Source organism: Natrix helvetica (genome assembly GCF_964273705.1).
Source record: "Natrix helvetica genome assembly, chromosome: 3".
Taxonomy (NCBI): Eukaryota; Metazoa; Chordata; class Lepidosauria; order Squamata; family Natricidae; genus Natrix; species Natrix helvetica.
This window is the reverse complement of record NC_138549.1, coordinates 25529576-25548455: the sequence shown is the minus strand read 5'-3', so window position 1 is coordinate 25548455 and position 18880 is coordinate 25529576. Positions and strand designations below refer to the sequence as shown.

The following is an 18880-nucleotide window of genomic DNA, read 5'->3' as shown; positions in this document are numbered from 1 at the left end:
CCAAGGAAAGAGGGGAAGAGATGCTGCCCAGGAAACAATTTGACAAGAGTGGCTTAATGTCAGAGAAAGAAACTCAAATAGGATCCACCTTAACGGATCAAGCAGTTAAAAGTGGAGGTGGGACATTTGTGCCTTCAAACTTACCAGATTCTATTAAAGCTGTTTACAATAAAGTAGAATTGGTTCATCTTGTCATTTTTCCTGTCAGATTTACTGAGATGGCTGACAAATATTTTAGAATTATTTTCTGCATTGTTCAAATGCTATATTTTCTTTTGCCCTTTGTTCTCATTCACCTATTGAGAAACCATCTAATATTGAAAATCTTATAGCAAGCAATGTATGTATGTATGTATATGTATGTATGTATGTATGTATGTATGTATGTATGCATGTATGTATGTCTGATCTAAACGAGGGAACAGAAGGGGAACTCATCAAATTTGCAGATGACACCAAGTTGGCAGGAATCGCCAACATCCGAAATGAAAAGCTCAAGACTCAAAAAAATCTTGACAACTTTGAACACTGGGCCCTAACTAACAAAATGAAATTCAGGGTAGATCAAAGTATGGTTTTACACTTAGGGGGGAAAAGCCAACTATATAGATACAGAGTAGGTGAAACTTGGTTTAATGCCAGTAACTGTAATAGGGATCTTGGACTCCTTGTGGACAATTACTTAAATGTGAGGCGGCAGTCGCCGCCAAAAAAGCCAATGTAGTCCTTTGCTGCATTAATAGAGGGATAGAATTCAAATCACATGAAGTTCTAGCAACACTTTACAAAATCTTAGTAAGCCCATCCTGAGAACACTACATCAAGTTCTGGTCACCACAATATAAAAAAAATATGTTGCGATTCTAGAAAGAGTGCAGAGAACAACAATAAGAATGATTAGGGGACTGGAAACCCCAAATCATTTAAAAATTTAGATTTGCCTGCAGTGTAGAGAGCTCTTATTTCAAAATGAATCCCCAGTTCCCTTCTCTGTAATTAGAAGGGTGCTTGAGTAGGGGGTTAGACTAGAACAGGCATGTCCAAAGTGCGGCCCGGGGGCCAAATGTGGCCCTTTTTCAAATTTCAAGCGGCCTGCAGCCTCTTCTCCCCACTGGAGTTGTTTGTTTAGTCTTTCATAAAATACCGTATTTTTCAAAGTATAAAGATGCATCTTTTTCCCCTCAAAAAAAGAGGCTAAAAATCTGGGTGCACCTTATACACTGAATACAGCATTTTTTGCCTCCCAAAACTCTGCCCCCTTCACCAAAATGGCTGTGCATAGCCTTTAGGAGGTTTTCAGAGTGCTCCTGGGGGCTGTGGAGGGCATAAATGAGCAAAAAACGGGCCATTTTTTGCTCAACTTTGCCCCACCTAGCCCCCAGGAGCACTCTAGAAGCCTCTTAAAGGCTATTCATGCCCTTTAAAAAAAAGGCCCATTTTCATGAAAAATGGGCCATTTTTGGGAGAGTGCAAAAACATTTTTTTTAATTTGCCTCTTCAAAATCTTGGTGCGTCTTATACTCCGAAAAATATGGTAGTTAATTCGCATTTAATGTTAAGGGTTCAAAGAATGTCAGGCTGAATGATCGGCCCCACACATTTTCACCTCACCAAATCTGGCCCTCCTTGCAAAAAGTTTGGACACCCCTGGACTAGAAGATATCCAAGGCCCCTTCCAACTCTATTTTTCTATATTCTGTGTTCTATTGATCAAAGTTAAACATTCCATGCCATAATTAGAACTCCCAAATATACAACGATGGTCACCACAGTTCTGCATTTATTTTCTGTGCCCTGAATACTTCGTATAATATTCGTGTGAAGTGCTATAATCATTCTCAATTCAGATATCAAAGCCAAACCATTGTTATTGAATAGTTTCAAACTATTGCTTGATACCCTAATGTGGTAGTCTTTTTACAGATGATATGTGAGTTTATGCAGCATTGGCATTAAAAATTAAATCTATTTTGATACAACTTCAGAGATCAACTTCAGAGACATTTGAGTCTTTATTGATTAGCCCTCCGGCCATATCAAAGTGCAGAGTTTCAGAAACAAAGTATTACTAAAATTTGATAAAAGCAATTTAAAATGGAATTTGATAAAATACAATTTAAAATGGAATTGGAATAAAATACAGTCTAAAATGAAATTGGAATATGATACAATAATTTAAGACATAGATAAAATACGATAAAATTATAAAATTATATTTAAAAATCTAAACTCAACAGCACAGTTTGGTTCTTCCTTTCCTGCACTCTGTAATGTTCTTTTTGTCTTTGAGCTTGAGAGAATAAGAAAATGAGAGTCAGTTTTGTGCAGAAGGCAAAAGGCTAGAAAAATAGAAACAGAAAGTTCTGCATTTAATATTTCTACAATGTTTTAAACTGTTTTGTGTAAAAACACTGATAACATTTAAATAGGGGAGCATTTTTCCTTTGTTTGGCAATCAGCTTCTGTTTAAAATTCTTTTCATCTTCATATCCAAAATTCTGTATTCTGCATAGCTAAAGACACTGTAAAAGATGTCTCTGGATTTGAACTTTTAAACAAATAATGCTGAAATTGTTTTGTCTTTTCTGCCATAAAATGGGTGGCATGCGAACTGTTAAATATGTATTTGCCTTTATTCCCCTTGCCCTTCCCTTTAAAAGAAAACCACAATTTTTACGCTAGATCTAAAGTTTCATTAAAATTGCTTATGCCCTGTCCCAGGCATTTTAAGTGGGCCATCTGTCTAAACATCTCTCTATTTTTTTTTTCTGATCATTTCCTCAACTTATTCATGAGCCATGGGAGGGCTCCTTTGTAGTCTCCATGTAGCTGGTTCAGTCTACCCCCACAGAATACATTGATGTGCTTGCATAACATTTCTTTTCACAGTCCTGGAAATTCTCTGAACTTGATTCAGATGAATAGCCCACTTTCTGAAGTTTTTTTCCTCCCGCCCAACCCCTCTCCCCCCCTTTCAGTTGTAAAGATTTGTATTTAGAAATTGTCCTCAGAGGCTAAGAAATATAACATATTTATTCTTGATCATTTACAGGCCTCCAACTGTGAAAGTTATGATGAAGGATTTCTTAATTATGATTTGACCGTTGATATTGTTTAAAGTCAATGTATCATTTTTATTTAGCGGCTGAAATAGGTAATTGGGAAGCAGAAAAAAATAGCTTCTTAGTTTAGGTGAGTGTCACTCAAAATTGTTTTAAAATAATGGGGTTGATTTGATCTTCTCTGTGAATGTAAAAAAGACATAATGTAGTTTTATTTTCTTTGTCAACTAATACTTGCATATTCTCATAACTCTTAACATCTTTTAAGTATCATCTAGAGTGGTTGCAAATGTAGATGGGACTATCCATAATTTTTTTTCTGCAAACCAAATAATTAACTTCATACAAGGAGGTAAATTGGTGACTATCAATGCTTAAATAGAATAAGGTAAAGGTAAAGGTCCCCTCGCACATATGTGCTAGTCGTTCCCGAATCTAGGGGGCGGTGCTAATCTCCGTCTCAAACCAAAGAGCCAGCACTGTCTGAAGATGTCTCCGTGATCATGTGACCGGCATGACTAAATACCGAAGGTGCACAGAACGCTGTTATCTTTCCACCAAAGGTGGTTCCTATTTTTCTACTTGCGTTTTTACATGCTTTTGAACTGCTAGGTTGGCAGAAGCTGGGACAAGTAATGGGAGCTCACTCCGTTATGTGGCGCTAGGGATTCGAACCGTTGAACTGCTGACCTTTCTGATTGTCAAACTCAGCGTCTTAGCCACTGAGCCACCACGTCCCTTTCAATAGAATGCTTACTACAATAATGAATGGCATTTGCATTGTTTGGACTATTATACAGTTTAGCAATAATGTTGGTTTTTGTACTGTCTTATATTTATTGTTTGGTAATGAGTTTTTTTAGTATTTAAGTAACATATAAAATATGTTGGATTGAGACAGCAGATAAATAAAACTCACATTTTACATGTAGAACACTGATGTTTGTACCTAAAGCATTTGGTGAGTAGACAAAAATGGAAGAAATGAAATATTGTTAAGTGTGTGTGTGTGTTACAAACTATATGTAATATTTTCTTTCTTTTAAAAACCTGCACTAGTAACTTGATCAGTTATTTCTGGAGTGTCCAGGGTGAGAGAGTGGTTTGAAGGGGCTTTTTAGAATTGCTTGTTCGCCTCTTTTTAGAATTGCTTGTTCGCCTTGATCTCCACCTGCCATTCAGTTCTCACCTGTGGCTCCATGTAGCTGTAACACAGAGAGTGAACATACCCTGGTAAACTGTTTTGGCAAATGGGTCAAACCAGGTGAGAGTTGTTGATGAATCTCCAACCCTTTGTGAGGTAGGGGATTTGTCTATCCTAGCAATAAGAAATCTGGCCCTGGCAGATTGAGCAGAGGAATAGTCTAGTGGTCAAGAATATAAGCCCAGCATGTGGTATGGAATGATAAGAGCACAAGAAGACATTTAGACATCTTGGTCAGCAGGTGAGATCCCCAGCTGTAATCGGTATCCATGCTACTGCATTAAAGTGACTTCTACCAGGAAAGTGGGATTGCTCCTGTGCCATGGCTTTCCACTTAAAAGTCTATCCACACACAAGTTTTTATTGTGCAATTCAGCTAAGTTCAAACATAATTCATTAAGTCTTGTGGCCTTGGGGAGTGTGATGGAATGGAATGGAATTCTTTATTGGCCAAGTGGGATTTGGTTCACAGAGGAGATACCCGATTCCAAGATGGCCTCCTGGAATAGGTGTGTCTCTACAAAAAATAAGGGAAGCACATCAGACTGCAGATATTACAGGAATATTTCACTGCTGTCCATTTTATTTTATTTATTTATTTATTCAATTTATCAGTTGCGCCCTCTCCACGAAGGGACTCGGGGCGACGTACAATCAAATAAATAGGCATGTGGCATGGAGGAGGTAAATACATCAACATTTAACAATTCAAATAGAAATAAAAGCCACGAAATTAAGATAAATAACAGTAAAATTACAACAATTAAAACAATAAAATACCCAAAAGATTTAAATTTACAGTTTAAAATTGCCAGGGAGGTTAGAGAGTTCTAATTAAGCCAGGCCGGCTAGTTGGAACAGGTGGGTCTTGAGTTTCATACGGAAGGAGCGGAGATCAGTCGTCGTCCTAATATCTGGGGAGAGGTCATTCCAGAGGGCTGGGCCCATCACAGAGAAGGCCCTACTCCTGGGCGCCGCCCTCTGGCACTGCCTAGTGGACGGCACCAGAGGACTCCCTCCCTGTGAGAGCGGATTGGTCGCAGGGATGTATGGGGCAGGATGCGATCCCGCAAATAACTAGGCCCTGTGCCATGGAGCGCTTTAAAGATGGTGATTAACACCTTGAAGCGCACCCGGTAGACCACAGGGAGCCAGTGCAGCTCGCGCAGGAGAGGTGTTACATGGGTGAACCTCGTTCTCCCCATAATTGCCCGTGCGGCCGCATTCTGGACCAGCTGTAGTCTCCGGGTGCACCTCAAGGGGAGCCCCATGTAGAGAGCATTGCAGTAGTCCAGATGGGACGTCACCAGCGCGTGAGTGACTGTGCGAAGGGCATCCCAGTCCAATAGGGGGCGCAATTGGCGCACCAGGCCGTTACAGACAATGCTTTCCCCCACATTCTCCTGGACATACTTGCCAGAAAAGAACCTCTCAGAGTGTGGCTTTCAGCCAGAATGGACTACAGTAGCCATGAGGCAAGTCCAGGAGAAATGTAACAAGCAGAACAAACCTCTTTACTCTGTCTTCATTGACATGACAAAGACATTTGTCACTGTATTCAGGATTGTCCTGTTATGGATGAATAAATTTGTGACGTTGATTCAGTTGCTCTGTGATGAAATGAAGGATAGGTTCTTTACAGTTGTGATAAATCACCTACATTTGCTGCTTCTACTGAGGTGAAGCAGAGTTGTGTGCCAGCTTCAGACCTCTTCAATCTTTTCTTCACTTGCACTTTGTCACGTGCTGTCTGAAAGAGGGAGTGTAAAATCAAGTACCAATTGGACAGCTCTCTCTTTGACCTTCGCCACTTAAACATATGAAGTGCCTCCATGGGGTCATTCAAGAAACCCTTTTTGCTCATAACTGTATGCTCCTGGCACACAGAGACATTGATGTACAGTTGATGCTAAACAAATTCTCAGATGCTAAGGCTATTGAAATGGAACGTTCATTGCTTGCGTTTTCTCTTGCACTCATTCATCGATTACTCAGCAGATTCTTGCAACTAAAGTGGACCCAACTTCCAGTACAAGAACATGGCATTTTTCAGTGTGGACAAAAGGGACTCCAACTGGGATGGTTTAAAAAAAAAATTCAGATCTTTCATAATTTGTTGGTTGTTTAAGTAAACTGCCAGTAGTTTATTTCTCCTGCCAGTGGCTTTATTCTTTTGGAATTGTTTCTTGTTCCCCTTTTATCTTGATATGCAGGTATCTCATAAAATGAAGATGTGTCTTTCTTACTATTGAGCTGTCCTTTATTGATGCTAGCTCTTAATTCTTTTGCAGAAGAAAAACTTGTATTTTTATCAAATGGGAAGCTCAGAAGTAAGGGAAGATAGCCCAATTATATTCCTTCTCCCTTGCCATAAGAGTAGAAACCAAGAACTCAAGGTAATTTGCACCTCTGAGAGAAAATCCTAGCTAAAACCAGAACAACTACTGTCTCGTCTTCAAAACGATCCACTTTTCCTAATATTCAAAAGATGAAAAAGTGGGGAGGACTCCCAAACAGCAATGATAATTACGACCCTCATGTAATTGTTAAATTATGAACCTCTGAAGCTAAGTAACCTCTGAAGCTAACCAACATATGAATTTTATAAAACACGTCCCAAAGTTGTAGGTTTCACTAAAAATCCCCGAGCATCACTTTGTCCTATCATCAAGACAGCTTCAGGAAGAGAAACATTGGCTAATTTCAGAGAAATTAAGCCAGTGGAATCCACTGAGAATATCTAATCATCTTGATCTACTGTCTGAGCTACATTATGCCTAAAAAGAACAGGTAAGAAAGAGCTGTTCTAGATCCGAAGCCAGCAAATTAGTCAAGAAAAAAGTTTTACGTGCAACATGGAGTAACTTGATTCGTTGAAACTATTACAGAAGCCTTCTCCAACAAGTCCATAGAAAAGCTATATGTACTAGTGAACTGGCTGTGAATATGCAGCCTTTTCTCCCAGCTTGTCCATGGTTCCAGATGGTGGATAACAGCATTACTACTCACACTCTCATGAAGCAGAAGCTGAACTCTGATTACCAGTTCAGTCAAACACAAGAGGGAAACTCACTGTTCCATAGCAGGATGGTTCAACTGTATGTGTTTCAATCTTGGGAATAGAGCCTGAGCATAGATGTGTTGTGCCAGAATGTAATATAGCATGGAAATTTCTTGATGCATCTATTTGCAGCCGTTTCTAGCCTTACAATCAAGCATTGTGATTCCAAGTAGAAGAGTAGAAATTGCAAACGCTCTCTCTTCAGAAGGCCTTTTCCCTCTGAGATCAAGGGGCTGATCTTCAGACTGACAGCTTCAGAAAGGACGGCCAGTTTTTATATGTCATATTAATATAGACCAGTGATGGCGAACCTTTTAGGCACTGAGTGCCCAAACTGCGCACGCACATGCCCAACCTGCAAGGTGCATATGCACAGGCATGTGCTGTTGTGTGCAGCCATGCATGGATGTGTGCAGGCATGGATGTGTGCATGTGCAGGCATGCGCAACACAGACCCGAAGACCAGATGGCCGGTGGGAGGCAGGGCATCCCAATACCAACAATGTGGCAAGAAGTAAGATCTTTTTCTGCTGTGAGGTTCTGTTTTGTCGTTTGCAGGGAAATAGAAGCTTACGAAAAAAACGCCACGGAGATCTGATCGGGGGGCGGGTTGGCGTATATGCCAGCAGAGAGGGTTCTGCATGCCACCTCTGGCACACATGCCATAGGTTTGCCATCACGGATGTAGTCATTTTATCGCCATGCTTTGTGATGATATCTTACTAATAATAGACACGTTGAGTAGAACCTACTAAATTAATACTCGAATAGTTGAATAGTTTACAGACAATAGGGTGATGGCAAGTCAATAAAAAAAATTGTATATATTTGCAGATGCAAAGCCTGAAAAAAACCAAGGCTACCTATTAGTATTTTAATGTCAATAATAAGGAAGATACTACAGGTAGTCCTCGACCTATGACCACAATTGAGCCCAGAATTCCTGTCGTTAAGGGAAACATTTGTGAAATGAACTTTGCCCCATCTTACGACCTTTCTTGCCACAATTGTTAAGTGAATCTGGCTTCACCATTGACTTTGCTTGTCAGAAGGTGACAAAAGGGGAACACATAGTGTTGGGACACAGCAACGGTCATAAATACAAATCAGTTGCCAAGCATCTGAATTTTGATCACACAACCATGGGGATGCTGGAAAGGCCGTAACTATGAAAAACAGTCATAAGTCACTTTTTTCAGTGCCATTGTAACTGTGAACGGTCACTAAATTGTTGTCAACTGAGGACTACCTCTTTTTGCTGAATGGTAACAAAACTTCAGGAAACGAAGTTACACAAACATACTTCTGAAATACCATTTAAATGCAAAGAACATCCTTTGCTTTCATTTATCCCAGTGTAGCAGTAACAATTACCTTAATACTTGCGATAAAATCAAGCGGATCTAAGAGAAGCATTTTTGCTTGCAGAAAATGTTTTTGATTTCTCCTAGTAACATACTATCATTGCCATTGCTCCTTTTTTAAAAACAAAATCCTCTGTGACTTTATTTTATTGAGGGAACCTCGTCCCTAAGTTTCCTCAAGCAATACATATAGAGCTATCTAGCTCAGGGTTCTCCAGCTTGAACTGACAGTTAAAACAGTTTGAACTGTTCTGAACTTCGAACCCCCCACCCTTCCACAGCGATTGCATGTTGGACACTTGGTAACTGGCCTGCATTTATGGTTATTTGCAGCATCCTGCAATCATGTGACTGTGTTTTATGACAGTTTTGCCATAAAAAAATGGAGCTTGCTTCCAGTTTTCAGCAAAACTGGCCCATAGTAAACCATTAGCTTGAGGCGCCAAGTTTGCTTAAATGGTTACCACAAATCGACTTGCTCACATGGGTAACCCACTTTATAGCTGTCATGATTTGTGACCCTAATACCAAGCTTCGTTATAGTAAGTTGAGGACTATATAGGTAGTCCTTGTGTTACGACTACAATTGAGCCCAAAATTTATGTTGCTAAGTGAAACATTAAGTGAGTTTGCCTCGGTTTATGACTTTTCTTGCTGCAGTTGTTAAGTGAATCATTGCATTTGTTAAGTTAGTAACATGGTTGTTAAGTGAATCTGGATTCCCCATTGACTTTGTTTGTCAGAAGTTCGCAAAAGCTGATCACGTGACCCCAGGACACTTCAACTGTCATAAATACGAACCACTTACTAAGCAGCTGAATTTTGATCATGTGACCATGGAGATGCTGCAATGGATGTGTGAAAAACTTTTTTTCAGTGCTGTTGTAACTTTGAAATGTCACTAAACAAACGGTTGTAAGTCGAGGACTACCTCTATGCTTTTTAAACTGAAGATATAAGAATTGTACCTCAGATAGGTCATAAATCTACTGTATTGAACAATTAACCTTATATAACAAATCCAATAAAACTTGATTTATCTAGGATACCGAATCTTTTAAATCTATGAATTTGCTGTTATAGTTTAAGATTGATTGCTTTATATACAGATTATAGTTTTAATTTACATACTGTAGTGTACATCGAAAATTCAGTTCCATTATTAATACTTATTTGTCATCTACGTTTCTGGTTGTCAGGAAGTTTCTTGATGATATAACATATCTTCCTAAATGGGATTAAGTTCACTAGGCTTCCTTTTCTATAGATGTAATTAAGAAAAATAGCCTGGTATAGGATTATTTGTAGTATTTGGAGAGAACTGAAAAGAGATAGGCTTCTGGTGTAATGAAATCACTAAACATATGTTGAGTTATAACAAGGGCATGCAATCACAGGAGAGGAACTCAAGGAGAAAAGTGGGCCAATTATGATAATGAACAGGTAGCCACATGAAAAGGATGGAAGAGAGCATAGGGTAACAATGTGAAATTATGATTAGCATGGTAAGCAGCTGGCATAGCCTAAACATTGTCAGATGTCTAGAACATCACAGCTGAATGCAGTTTAAGGACAGTGTGAAAGGACAAACTCCTTGGTATGATTGTAAAGGCAGTTATTAAAAGATATAAAGTTTGCTCTGGGAGACTAGTAATTCCCTGAAATTTTCATTTTAGAAATCTTGTACATTACTGATTGGGATACTGCTCTAAACTCATGTATATGCTTCTTGTTCTTTGAAGTGTTTCTTTCCAGAAATATATTCAAATATTGCTTCTTTCTCTTAAAACTTGTAATTTGATCTGTTTCCAAAGACTCGGTGAATTTACAGTAAGGATGTATGTGTCTATGTATTTTTCTCTGTTTTAACACTAGGATCCCATATTGCAGCTTTGTTGTCATTCTTATTAATAAGAAAATAGGTCAGCTTGTTTATGTTTTAAGATAAAGTAGGAGCACAATATTTCTGAAATTGCTTATTTACAGAGCAGCCCTAACTCTCAGAGGAGAATTAGAATGTAGATACATCTGCCTCCAAGCTACCATTATGTCATGTCAGACTAAAGTGTGCAAGGTCTTATTTCAAGACTGAGCTTAAGCCTCCCTCACAAACCCTTAAAACCAAAGACTGTAACATAATTGACACCCCCTCCTCCCACCGCAAGCTAGCGTAAGTTGAGTGGAGTTTGAAGAAGCAGATTCATCACTTTTTTCTTTACAACTAAAAGCCTCTCTTAACCAGCTTAATTAACTTAATTGAAGGTATTTATAATATGTTGCCTTGTTTTGTTTTAGGATTTCCCTTGCTCAACCTGATACAAAAAAATGGGAATTGTATGTCCAGCTTGGAGACACAACTCACTCCGTTGTAGCTTCTCTTCAAGGATCCACTTACTTTGTAAGTTTTCTCACTATTGTACTAAATAACATTTTGTAATTGTGTGGTATATTTGATTAAGGTTACAAGACTTAGACTGAATAAAGCACCTAAATAATTTCCAGAGAGGGATATTTCTGTTTATCTGCTTCTAGGAAATCAACTTGTTGTACCTTAAAGTCTCTCAAATGTATTTTGTTTAATATTTTGGGGGCTTGATTGATTTAATCCAAAGCACCTTATGTAATATAATCATCAAAAATGTATGTCAGAATAAATGTACATGTTAGTCATGAACAATCAGATCGAAATATACGGGTGGTCCTTGACTTACAACCGTTCATTTAGTGAGCATTCAAAGTTACAACGGCATTGAAAAAAGCGACTTATCATTTTTCACACTTACAACTGTTCCAGCATCCCCATGATCGTAGGATCAAAATTCAGATGCTTGACAACTGACTCATATGTATGATGGTTGCAGTGTTCCAGAGTCACATAATCACCTTTTGCGACTTTCTGAGGAGCAAAGTCAATGAGGAAGCCAGATTCACTAAACAACATTGTTACGAATAACTGCAGTAATTATATTAGCTGTAGCAAGAAAGCTTGTAAAATGGGGGCAAAACTCACTTTAAAAATGTTCCACAAATCTACTGTGCTGTTTAGAACCGGTTCCAGCTCCCTCCCCCCACCTGTCCGCACCACGCTTGCCCCGCCTGCCGCTCACTGATTGGCTGGCTCACCAATTGCCCCGCCCACCTCTAAGAGTCCTATCTAAACCTTAAAGTCTTAAAGCTGTCACGTTTGAACATCCCTGGGGGGGGGTTCTAAAGGGTTAGGGGTGCAAGGGTCTTGTAACTTGACAGCTTTAAGACTTGCATGCTTCAAATGCCAGAGTTTCTGAGCCAACATTTTGGTTGCTAAGCAAGAGTGTTGTAACTTGACAGTTTTAAGACTTGCACACTTCAAAGCCAGAGTTCCTGAGCCAACATGAGGAATTCTGGGTATTGAAGTCCACAAGTCTTAAAGCTATCAGGTTTGAACACCCCTGGGTTTTTTTTCTCTAAAGGGTTAGGGATGCAAGGGTCTTGTAACTTGACAGCTTAAGACTTGCGTGCTTTAAATGCCAGAGTTTCTGAGCCAACATTTTGGTTGCTAAGCAAGAGTGTTGTTAAGTGAGTTTCACCACATTTTACAAGTTGGCCACGCCCACCCAGTCACATGACTGCCAAGTCACTCCCATTCGATCACATGGCTGGCAAGCCACTCCCACCTGGTCACATGGCTGACAAGCTCTCCCCAATCCTTGCCACATCTCCCTTGCATCCTTGTATGCCCCCTTCTGCCCTTCCCCATCTGACAGAACCTATTTACTTGCTTGCAAGCATCTGGGACTTGCAACTTCCTGCTGTCTTCCCCACTGACTTGGTTGTGGGGAGGTAGCAGGGGCAACCAGGTATTATTTGGCAACAATAATTCCAGTCCCAATTGCTGTCTTAAGTCAAGGACTACCTTTATAATGTATGCCCTTCCTCAAAATCAGGTCCTTACTTAGCAATTATTCCATTCATTGTGAGCTACCCTGATCTTTCAAGTAGCTAATTTGTAGAGAATAATTTGGCTTTGAAATGATGTCAACATATTTCCTTCTTGAGATTATTTACAGGACAAATATGCTTTTAAATTTGGAGCAAAACTAATAGTAAAATTTAGAAACATAGATACACATAGTTGTCTATTATTATTACATACTTGATTTTACATGTTGAGTATACAACAGCTAAATGTGTGTGTGTGTGTCTGTGTATAAAACAATATATAAAAGATTTGGTTCTTAGAATTATACTGTCCTATATTCTGCTCCACAGAGACTGGTGAGGAACAAAAGAATAAATACAAATAATTGTGGAGTGACCCCCTCCAAACTCAGTCCTGCTCTCTCAATATTTGTTTGGTTTATTTTCCTCTCTGCTGTGTATATCTCTCAATTGGAAAACAAGAAACATACTCATTTTTGATTCCCTCTTGATATTAAATATCTTGGGAATAAATCGAGATTTTTAGCTCTGGAAGTATCATACTTCCAACTGTTTAAATATCAAATATTTTACCTTAGAATTCAGAGTAGCTTTTGCTTTGTACTTTTGTCTTTTTACTGTCCCTGCAATCACACCTGGTATGTTCTGATTTTGGAATGCAGAGAAACTATTTCTTCAGTGAGTTTATTTCCAACAAGTCTTTATCTTGCTTTGTGGTCGGTACCCAAAATAAGGCACAGTTATATTTGCAGATTTTCTAGGGAAAAGTTTCATATGCCGTCTTCTCACATCAGGAAATAATTCACTGCTTTTATGAAAGCACCAGCATGAACAAAAAAAATTAAAGTTGTTAGTTTTAGCTTGAAATAGTTTTATTGTGATGTTTTGGTTCAGATAATGCATTTTGATTAGTTGGCAAACTTGTATTTTCTCCAGCAATATTTAGCATGTTTCTTCCATGTAAATATGCATACTGTGTTGAAATATTTTCTTTTGAAGCACATTTTGTTTCTAATTTTTCACACTTTTATTTTGAAACCTTACGTCCATTGCTTTAGTGACCTTGTTGATTAAATACACCTTCTAACCATAATTGGGTTCCCCGCTCATCTTTCTCAACTGCTGCCTTTAAATATGGATGTTAGTCCAACCTTGTATAGGGCCTCTTGTTCATATTAAAGGTAGTAAATGAGTATGAGGAAATAAATATTAAAAGTACTACTGTACTGACAGACAATCTTACTCACACACAGAAATTACATATTCAGCATCATTATCCTGAATCTATCAGGATATATGGTAGGTTAGAAGATTATAGTTTTAGTTGGGCAATATTGATATCAAGTCAAAAGACCACACAGCAAGATCAATTGAGTCAAATCTGTTATTTCCTTCCATCTAATGGACAGAATATTATATAATATATGCTCTCTCCTCAAGTGTCTGGAAAGGCAATTAAGGGCAGTCGTTTTTCTTTATTTCATTTATCCTAACCAGCTCTATTTTCTATTATATCAATTATCTCTTTTTTTAATTGTTGCCCCAAGATATTTTTTTTCTGTTTATTTTTCTTATCAATTGTTCTAATGGACATATATTGGCATATATTTTAGATGATTTGGCATTACTTCTAAAATATGGCTTAAAATACTGGAATTCTGGGTTATTCAATGAAAGTGATGGGGTATAGCATTCAACTTTTAAAAAAGAAATGCTTCTTTTTTTAACTTCTGTACATTTCTGGATTCTACTGTGGAGCTTCAGTTAGGACATTCTAGAACTAACGAGTGCTTGGTTCCTAGTTCATATGGCCAAGGGACATGTCTCTAGGTCTTCCTTTTACTTCTGCTGCAGGATCATCATGAAGAGTAGACCTCCTAATTAACCAGAGTTCATACAATGAAAATAATCTGTTGCAAAATTCAATTTTAAAAGGTTTTTTTTTGGTTACTCTTTCTGTTTTATGTCTTTTGGGGGTAGTAATGTTTATTTTTCTCATTAGAGGAAGCAGAATGAGTTCCATTCTACGTCATACCTGGCTTATGGGCATAGATCCATTTTTTAGGAAAAGCTTTAGCAGTAGAAGCAAATAGCTTCTAATGGTTATTCCTAATGTATTTTGAATCTTTCAAGAAGTTAGTCACTGTTTTTATTGCTAGGTCCTTGGTTTCGGGTCCCAATGTTAGCAAACATCTGAACTCTGCTGTAAGCCCACCCTGACTATGCCAATCCTAATGTTTGGCATCACTGAAATAAATGAGACACACATAATTGCACAGTAGGTAGACTGTGACCATCTGCTTTGAAGTCATAGCTTATAACCGTGAACTCCTGCTGCTGGTTTGCCCATACTCAATTATATCTATTAGCATTTTCACGATAAAGTTGAAGTACCAGATATAAATCTGCCAAAGAAATAGTTAACTCTCTGTATCCTGAATATTAGCTCTTCATTTTTAACTGTTTCATTGATGGGACATGTCTGATGTGCAACTTATTTCATCTTGTTACAGGACCTCTGAAATTCATGCCCAGTGGGGAGATTTCTCAGAATGATGCTGCCAAAGCATGCTTTCTTTGCTCTAAATTTCATTGCCTTTCTCAGGCCAAGACAGGCTTATTACCATGACTTTAATGTGGCTCTTAAGGCTTTATAGCATGAAAAGAAAATAACACTACTGTACTGACTAGATGTGCATCAGCTGTGACTAACTGTTTTGATGTAGCCTTTTCAAAAGGCTAGAGCAGAGCTTTCTTTTTTGAAACGTGTAAAGCAGCGTAGACATAGTTGCTCAGATGGATCTAATTAGTCCTTCCTAGGGAATGGCTGCCTATTTGTTGCAGCTGAATTCTCATTGCGTTCACCCATAACTAGAAACACCTCGGTTCAAACACATTTTTTTTCCCAAACAGAAAGGAGTTTAAGGCTCCATGTTTTACTGCTTTTTGATGTCTGTTTCTCTTTAACAAAGAGAACCTTATGTTTGTACAACTGTTATTATTAAGAAAGCCCAGCTTTGTTGAAGAACTCATCAGTATCTGACCGTTGGTAAAAGTAGAAGATGTTGATATACTAGGTAGGGAAGATCAGTTACATGTTTCTCACACAGTAGGCTCATTTATTAGAAATGAAGACAGTCTTATAAGTAGTGGAATGCAAATAACACACATCTAGTCAGTCATTTATCTCTGTTATGACTGTTGCCAGCTCTAATCCATTCTTTCTCATGGCTGGCTGGGGGAATTCCAGGAATTGAAGTCCACATATCTTAAAAGTTGCCTACATGGAGAAATACTGCTCTAATCTCTCACAATGGTCTTTCCCACTCTGGTGACATTTGAAGTAAAGATATTGGAGTTTGCTTTTAGGATCTTTTTAATGAATGTGTGTGCTTGTAATGTAACTTTGACTTGAAGTCTTAAGAATCTGGCCCCTCATGAAGTTTTAAAAAATGAAGCAGAATCTAGCATGAAGATTCTTCTCAGCTTTTTTACTCCAGCTTTTTTTTATATATCATCAGATTGAACCTTTTTAAAAGTAGGAGGAATTACTGCTATAGCAATTGCTTTGGTGAGAGGGAGAAATTGCTGCTGTAGAGCTGATTTGGCAAGAAGGGTGGCTATATAAATAAAAGTAAATACTGAAGGAGGAAAAAGATCAGTTCTTCATCTCATGCTCTTCCAATTGCTCCATGTACACTAATTTATGTGGGAATGAGGACTATCAATATTTAAATTTCTGATTGGTTTTCATCCTGTAATCTAAATCAAAATGTCAAGGCTCATATCCCAGGTAGACCTTTTCCCCAAGTTTGTCTTGATTTCTCAGCAAGATCTGAGCATCTTGAACCAAGCTTGCAAAAATGCACAAGAAGATGAAAGGAGTTTGTACTTGATTTTTCTAAAAGAAATAGTGCATAGTGTGTGTTGACCATGATAAATCTGACATTTATGAGACAATTTTCATAAAGCATTCTTTTTATGATTTATTATCACATTATTTTAAAAAAAGAGGATACTGGTGATTGAAATTCATTCTTAGCAGTTTCATAGCCAGAAATCTCACTTTTCTTAGTCATCAGAGCTCATTCTCTTAGAACAATATCCATTTTATGAGTGTAAAAATTTCTTTTTAACAAAGATCTGTGAAATTAGAAAAAGGTCAGATATCACTTTTTTAAAAATAGCTTTTAGTACTCAATGGTTTCATTTAGTAGCAGCATTCTTATATTGTCTTCATTCTGTAAATAAAGCATTATCTAAAGTGATGTCAGAAAAGACATACTGATCAGAGTAGATCATATAATTTTGTATCTAGTCTTCCAAATTGGCCTGCCAGAAAGTTTTTTTTATAGAAATAAATGATCAGCTTATAATAATACCTTGTTCTCTGATTCATCACCAGATATCAGTATTCAGAATATTACCTTTGAAGTTAAAAAAATACTTAACTACTATGATTAATTGTCATCCATCGAGCTTTTACATGCAGTGCTTTTTTTTAATGATCTGGGACCACAAGAGTGCATTGTAATAATGATGCATAAATTAATTTTATATTATTTTAATTAACTTTTATCCTTACAAACAAGCCATTTAAGAAAGTGATCATCTTTGGATCATGAACAGTATCATCTCTTACGTTTTATATGAAGTACTTTTGTTTTTCCCTAAATCTGTAGCCGATTTCATTAGATAATTTTCAAATTAATTCTTTTCAATCTTTTCAAATAGATTCAAAGAAGAAAAACAAAAATCAGTTGATCTACTTAATTTAAATAGCCTCTCTAAAACAGAGCTACTACCTAATTTTCAACAACATACTTAATCAAATTAGTGTTGCATTTATTCTTAAAACAATTTAGGTATAATCATAGACCAAAACACTTAAATACAGCATCCAAGTACTTTTTACAGTAGAAACTAATCATACCAAGATTACATTTCAGCCTATTCTTTTAAAATGATGTCTGCAACTTTTTGCTCAGTGTGTCCTTTTTTTTCTTTTCAGGAAATATATTTTGGAACATTGAAAATCAAACCATTGTCAGGTTGCTGGCATAATTCATTAAATGTAGTTATAGTTGACTGCATTTTGTGCAAGTTCACAAAATTGATCACGGTTTATTTATTATAATGTCTGACCATGCATAAAGGAGTTTAACATATGGCAGAATAAAATTCAGGCCTTTTATCTGTTTTATTATGGCATTTAGCAGGTAGCAAAATAATCTTATGCTTAATTTCTTCCTTTTCCTTTTCTTTAATAATAACCAATACAGTACAATATAAATCCCCAACATACTGTATTGTCTTAGATTTTTCCAATTATTTTTATTCAGTGAAAACAATATACTCTTTACTTACTGGAGAGCTTTGCTTTTGTAAAGGAAAATAATGTAATGTCAACAACAAGCCATATTGCATCTAGATAGTCCTCACTTACCGACAGCAATTGGGACTGTCAACTCTGTCATTAAGTGTAACATCATGTGACCATGACTTGTAACTTCCTGCCAGCTTCTCCAGTGATTTTGTTGGTTGAAAGCTGTGTAGGAAGATTATAAAAGTGATCATATGACCCTGGGATGGTATGACCATCAAAAATGTACCTGGCTTTCCAAGCACCCAAATTGCACTCACATGACTGTAGGAATGCTGCAACTTCTGCAACTCTGAGGACTGGTCATAACTCTGCTTTTTAATGCTTTGATCAGTTGTTGAATGAGGCAGTCAGTAAGCAAGGACTACTGATATCTGTATTCAATTTTGGTCAAATATTAACTAGGAAACGTATATAAAGCATTTTAAAGAAGATTCAGTTACATAGTTGTAATAAACACAACAAGCATTAAAGAAACATCACTCTGTAAGCTATCTTTAATTATCATAATTATAAGTAGTCCTCAATTTACAACAGTTCATTTAGTGACCGTTCAAAGTTAAAAGAGCACTGAAATTTTTTAATTTAAGGCCATTTTTCACACAATCATTTCAGCTTCCCAATGGTCCTGTGATCCAAATTCAGGCACTTGGCAACTGACTCATATTTATGGCAGTTGCAATGTCCCAGGAGCCATATAATCCCCTTTTACAACTTTCTGGTAAACAAAGGGAAGTGAAATTCAGTGTTACTAACTGAAGATCTGCAGTGATTCACTTAACGGTAGCAAGAAAAGTCGTAAAATGGAGTAAAATAATCTTCTCACAAGCAGTCAATGGGGAAGGCAATTCACTTAACAACTAGGTTACTAACTTATCAACTGAGGCA

General features: G+C 37.5%; 1 protein-coding gene across 2 annotated transcripts in view; it reads left to right on the top strand.

Annotated features, from left to right (window-relative positions):
* Nucleotides 1-18880, top strand: part of PCCA (propionyl-CoA carboxylase subunit alpha) — a 239420-nt gene that overhangs the window by 150648 nt on the left and 69892 nt on the right. For both annotated transcript variants that reach the window (XM_081946260.1, XM_081946261.1), the window contains exon 19: nucleotides 10987-11089. In XM_081946260.1, the coding sequence (XP_081802386.1) occupies nucleotides 10987-11089 (103 nt within the window). The remainder of the gene's footprint in view (nucleotides 1-10986; nucleotides 11090-18880) is intronic.